The following is a 6,000-nucleotide window of genomic DNA, read 5'->3' on the forward strand; positions in this document are numbered from 1 at the left end:
CCTTCTCAACTCAAAATGAACCAAAGTCTTTCTAGTACTCCCAGAGAACATCTTTATGCTTTTGGTAATAATTATAATTTCACCTGGTTTTATAGTTCAATCTCTTACTGTCATAGTTCACTCACTCACCCACCACCACTAGAAAAAATTCTAGGCAAAGACTCATTTATTCAATTTACATTTAAAGCTCCTAAGGGCCCAAATATTATTTATAATGAAGTAACTAAATTATTATAAAAATAAATAAATATTATTTATTATGAAGTAACTAAATTAACTTATAATCTGTGATTCACTCAATGCCAGACAATTTTGTAATTATATTTATCAACCATGTTTTTCTGCCCTGCATTATAATTAGTTTAAGTGTCTACCTCTATAGATTACAAAGTAATTGAGGACAGAAGTCACATCATTCATCTTTGCATATTTGTGTGACACCTTTATTAAATGTCCAGTAAAGGTTGCATTGAACTAAATCTCTTGATTCAACGGCAATTAGAAAAAATATGACTACTGTCCTGTACTACAGATTCATACTGTCTGTGATTGCAGAAGTACTTGATACATAATATTCTTAAGATGATGACACAAAGAATTATTTTCCAAATTTTGCTAGATACACTGAGCATTGCCACAATTAGTATTTGGCTAACCCAAATTTTCAATACATATGTGCTAAATGCTATATAGGAAGGATAAATAAAATGATCTTATCATATAGAAAAAAATTAAATGTAAAATAATTCATATTCTTCAAAATACCTTCAAATTTGAATAATATTATTCCCTGTTTTCTCTTTCCTCACACTAAGGGCTTTTTCTGCCTATGATGGTAGGATACTACCTTGTACATCCTTACCTTGTGCAATTGATACTACTCTCTCGGATCATCCACTTCCTGCGTCCTGGGAAAGGGCCCAAGTTGTTCCATGACCTGCTGCTTCCTTTGATACTCTCCTTCCCAGCATTGTTGAACATCAGTCTTCTCATCTTTCTGGTCATGTTTATCTATGCCATCTTTGGAATGTATCAGTTTGCCTATGTTAAAAAGGAAGCTGGAATTAATGATGTGTCCAATTTTGAAACCTTTGGCAGCAGTATGCTCTGTCTTTTCCAAGTTACAATATTTGCTGGTTGGGATGGGATGCTTAATGCAATTTTCAACAGTAAGTGGTCTGACTGTGATCCTGATAAAATTAACCCTGGGACTCAAGTTAGAGGAGACTGTGGTAATCCAGTAGTTGGAATTGTTTATTTTGTCAGTTACATTCTCTTAGCATGGCTGATTATTGTAAATATGTACATTGTTATTGTTACGGAGTTTTTAAATATTACTTCTAAAAAAGAAGCCAAGACATTGAGTGAAGATGATTTTAGGAAATTCTTTCAGGTGTGGAAGAGTTTTGATCCTGATGGGACCCAGTACATAGATTCGGGCAAGCTATCAGATTTTGCAGCTGCCCTGGATCCTCCTCTTTTCATGGCAAAACCAAACAAGGGCCAGCTTGTTGCCATGGATCTTCCAATGGCTGTTGGAGACAGAATTCATTGCCTTGACATCTTACTCGCTTTTACAAGGAGAGTTATGGGTAATGATGTGAAGATGGAGAAAATCCTTTCAGAGATAGAATCAGGGTTTACGTTGGCCAACCCTTTTAAGATCATATATGAGCCAATTACAACTACGCTGAAACGAAAACAAGAGGCAGTCTCAGCAACCATCATTCAGCGTGCTTATAAAAGTTACCGTTTGAGACAAAATGACAAAAATACATCAGATATTCACATGATAGATGATGACAAGGAAGTTTAAGCTACCAAAGAAGATACCCATTTTGATAAAGCTTAGCAAATGTCAACTATTCAAAGCCAGGTCGAATTCCAGTTACCACCTTTTCACCTTCTTTACATATCTCAAAAATGGTAAAATCTCAAGTTAGATATAAAAACAGAAATTAGAGAAAGTAAATATTTTAGTTACTAATCAATGGTTTACATCTCACAGAAGTTAAACTTTTTTTCAGAAGACTCCATGTTAAATTCATTTTTTACCCCCTTATATCTAGTGTAACCAAGACCACCCATTAAATCACTGCAGTGAGTGAAAGTGGATTAAAATTTGATAATGCAGTGCTTATTTTCTTTATATAACATATTGTGTGTGCTTCTTTTGAAGAGTTGGTGGTAGAGATTAGTAGCAAAAAAGGTCTTCTTGTAAACTTTATGTCTACTTTAATTTGATGGGATTCAAGTCTTTTCTTTCTAATGTAGGATAGTGGCCTGTATAGTACAACAATACAGGCCATTAAGTCATGAACTTGCCTGCACAGATGCCAATTGGCAGAAGAAGAAGGCAGTTCTTAAAAAGTGCCTTTGAGATCAATGATAGAGACCTTGGGCAGAATCAAACCACATTTAAAAAAAAATAATAGGAACCCTGTTTTTATTTTAGTTTTCTCTTATTTTTGGTATGGGGAATTAATGTTTCATTGTTCTTGGATTCCTGGTTTCTTATCTTTGGCTAGTTCCACCTAAGCTCCAGCTCTTCAGCAGAATAAATTCTTAGAACAAGAAGAATAAAGGGATCATAGTTATGACCTGTATTTTCCTTATTTACATTTTTAAATATATATATATATATACATTTACTAAAATGACATAATAGAGAACATGTTAGAAAACTCAAGTCTTACCTTATCATTAAACTGATTTTTTTTGCCATTTGTTCATAATGTAACATTAAGTATATAAGATCTGGCAAATGCATATCATAATACAAATTAGAAGACTCAAGGGCTATCATTGTGTCTAAAGATTTTCAATGTCTTGATCCTTAATTAAGAAACTGACCAATTTAAAGTCCTTTTTGATGTATTTTATAGTTCTTTATAACAATGAAAAAAATTATCATTGAAGCTGTGAGAACTCTGAATTAGAAGATCAAAGTATAAGTATTTGTGGAGTTTTGTAATATTAATGTATGTAAGTTAGTTTTCACTTACTCATTTATCTTTCCAAGTATTTTTGTTGTTTTTATCTCATTACATATATAATTACTCTGTAAAATATTTTATGTCTGAAAAACTTTAGAATACTAAACATAATTTTCACTATTGATATTATTTTTAAAATATAGGCACAAAGTTCTTTTTTTGACATATTCATAAAAGTGCAGTTACATTCATGTAATTTGAGGTTCTGAAAGTTGTTTCTTTTGTATTAAGATTGCTTTCATGTGCCCACAAAATCATATAGTTTTCAAAAAATATATATGTATACTGTTGACTTAAATTACAAGCTTTCAATATGTTGTATAACATTCAATGCCATTCATGTATCAGTTATTGTATTTTATTAGAAATGCATGGTCTTGAGCCTTAACTGTTGTAATCCGTGTCTGCTCCTCAGAAATGCATAACCTGACCAAGATGCCTTTGGGGTATCCCCTAAGCAAATGTAATTTCAGGGTTCTGTTTCTTTCTGTGTTCCTTTCCTTCCTCCTCGCGTTCTCCGACTGTGATGGGGGCCCTGAGGAATCAGTGTTCACTTGGTACTGTGGCGGCAGCTGGTGCTTTATCTATGCTTATCAGTTTTGTATTTCTTGGAAATGCTTTAATGTGGCAATGGCTTCAGCAATTTAAACTGAATCTTAACTTGCTTCTGTAAATCCCATAAAGACTACAGACTGATTTTAGTTTGAAAATTACATCTTTTATTTGTAAATTGTGTTTGCCACTAACTTACCAAAATTGTGTAAAGAATTATTTCTAACAAAGTCATACAGTATATTCTACTTTTTAGATACTATAGAAAATAATAAATACAACCTGTTAACCACACTAAGTTTTGTTTCTTTTCTTTGTTAAGTCAGGTTGGCAACTTTCTACAATAAAAACTTTTTAAAATGAGCCTTACATTAAAGCTTATTTATTCAAGCTCAAAATTCAAAACTGAAAAAATTTATGCTTCCTTTAGATTTGGTGAAATTAATGTTAGTGAGCTTACCAGAAACTCCTAAACATCGACAAAATATAAAAAGCATTATTTTTAATGAAATCATCATAGTAAGTTTACTAGATATATCTTAGTATTATTAGAACTTGCTTATAGAAGATAATGCTGAAATTAAATTTATTGGTATGCTGCTATTTTTTAATATCTGCTTCTTTAAAACTTGTTTCTGGTCTTCTAATAAATATAGTGTTCTCCAATTGGTTTTAAAGATATTGGAAATAGCTACCATTTAGTGAGCAGACTGTTAACCACAGCCTTATGTTACATATTTGTCATGCATGAGCTCATCATTCACAACATTCATGAAGCAATGATAATTCTTGTTTCATAAATGTAAAATATTAAGTGTAGCAAGGTTATAAAAGCTTTTATCTAGCACGGAACTTGTAAAGGACAGGCCAGGACTCTAATCTATGTTTAGTGTCACAGCCTTATTATTCAACCACTTTGTACAATTATTGTCTAGTAATAAGTAACCTGGATAGAGACAAGAAATTTAAGATTAATTATATTGTACAAAAATAAGGCATATCTCTTTATTTATATTTTTATCTGTATATTTCCATATCTCCTTTTGTGGAAGAAAATTTAAAAGTGAAGACAACCCCTAGAAAAAAGAAAGACATAGGGAGTGTAACTATAGATTTTCATTCAACATTTATTGAACACTAGATAGTGTACAAGTAAACCCAGAGCCTGGATAAGTATACATACATACGTACGTGCAAAGACAAATCTGAGACAAAAGAACTTACTGACTACTGGGGAAAACATAACTATACAGCTGATTATACTAGATGGTAATTTTTTTTACCACCAGTATAAATTATAATATGTATACAGGAAAGAACACTGGGTTCTGATTGGAAGTTACAGGTGAAGTTAGTAAAGCTGGCCTCTGAAGAAAAAGAAAGATTTTTCTTAATTAGAAAGAATACTATATTCAACACAGAGACACTTTTAAGGAGAGGGGTCTATCACAGAAATGAGACCTAAGGTTCCAGCTTACAGTTCTTCAGGCTTGACAATAAGAGAGAGGAAACAGATGGGATAAAACTTCTACTAAAGATACTGGATAGAAAATTGGAGCAGAATTACTCTTGGTTTCCTGAATCCTTTCTCATACATGCTTTATTTTACCCTTTGATTGTTGAGCCTCTTCTTCCCTTCACTGTTTCCGTCTACAGATTCTAGGTCCACACTCACAGCTGTACTGTCAGTAAAGAGCTCCCGTGAATGTCAGTCTTCACTGGGGATTTTCATCTTTTATTAAGTAACCTAAAACTGTCAGTGTCAGACACTAACTCATCTATCTCCTCATCTGCAAGTGAACCTCTTACCTTCATTGACTTTACATAATCACACATTAGCCCAGAAGTTTTTCTCTCAATTCCAGCTCATCTATCTAACTATCCAGGTGGCACTACACCCCTATTTCTGGATTCTAGCTTCGACCATATGAAAGGAACATCTTCAAGCAATCTATAAGTTCAGCATCCCAATTCATGCACCGTTCTTCCTTTCTTTTCTCCCTCTGGTATTTTCTTTTGTAAAAATCAATTGAGCAGCTTCCAGATTCCAGACAAAGTGTTTTAGAGATAAATAACAGTTGTCTTATTTTTGAAAAAAGTATTAGAGTTATCCAGAGAAACTTAGGATAGATGATAGATAGATAGATAGATAGATAGATAGATAGATAGATAGATAGATGATAGATAGATAGATATAGATATATAGATATATAGATAGATATATAGATATATAAGAGATTTATTATTTTAGGAATTGGTTTGTACAGTTATAAAAACTGAGCTATACCACAATGTGCCCTGTGCAAGCTGGAGAACCAGGAAAGCCAGGGGTATAATTCAGTTCAAATCCAAAGGTCTGAGAACCAGGGGAACCAACAGTATAGTTCTCAGTCCAAGGCCAAAGGCCTAAGAAGAGAAGGAGGTCACAGGCATAAGTCTTGAATCTGAATCT

The 6,000-nt window shown here is 32.9% G+C and overlaps 1 protein-coding gene across 1 annotated transcript in view; it reads left to right on the forward strand.

The window, feature by feature from the left end:
* SCN7A (sodium voltage-gated channel alpha subunit 7) overlaps positions 1 to 3,842 on the forward strand; it is a 98,954-nt gene extending 95,112 nt beyond the window's left edge. The window contains exon 25 of the mRNA XM_066233918.1: positions 816 to 3,842. Coding sequence (XP_066090015.1) covers positions 816 to 1,816 — 1,001 coding nt within the window. The 3' untranslated portion in view covers positions 1,817 to 3,842. The remainder of the gene's footprint in view (positions 1 to 815) is intronic.
* The last annotated feature ends 2,158 nt before the right edge of the window (positions 3,843 to 6,000 follow it).

This window comes from Saccopteryx bilineata, chromosome 5, assembly GCF_036850765.1.
Source record: "Saccopteryx bilineata isolate mSacBil1 chromosome 5, mSacBil1_pri_phased_curated, whole genome shotgun sequence".
Taxonomy (NCBI): Eukaryota; Metazoa; Chordata; class Mammalia; order Chiroptera; family Emballonuridae; genus Saccopteryx; species Saccopteryx bilineata.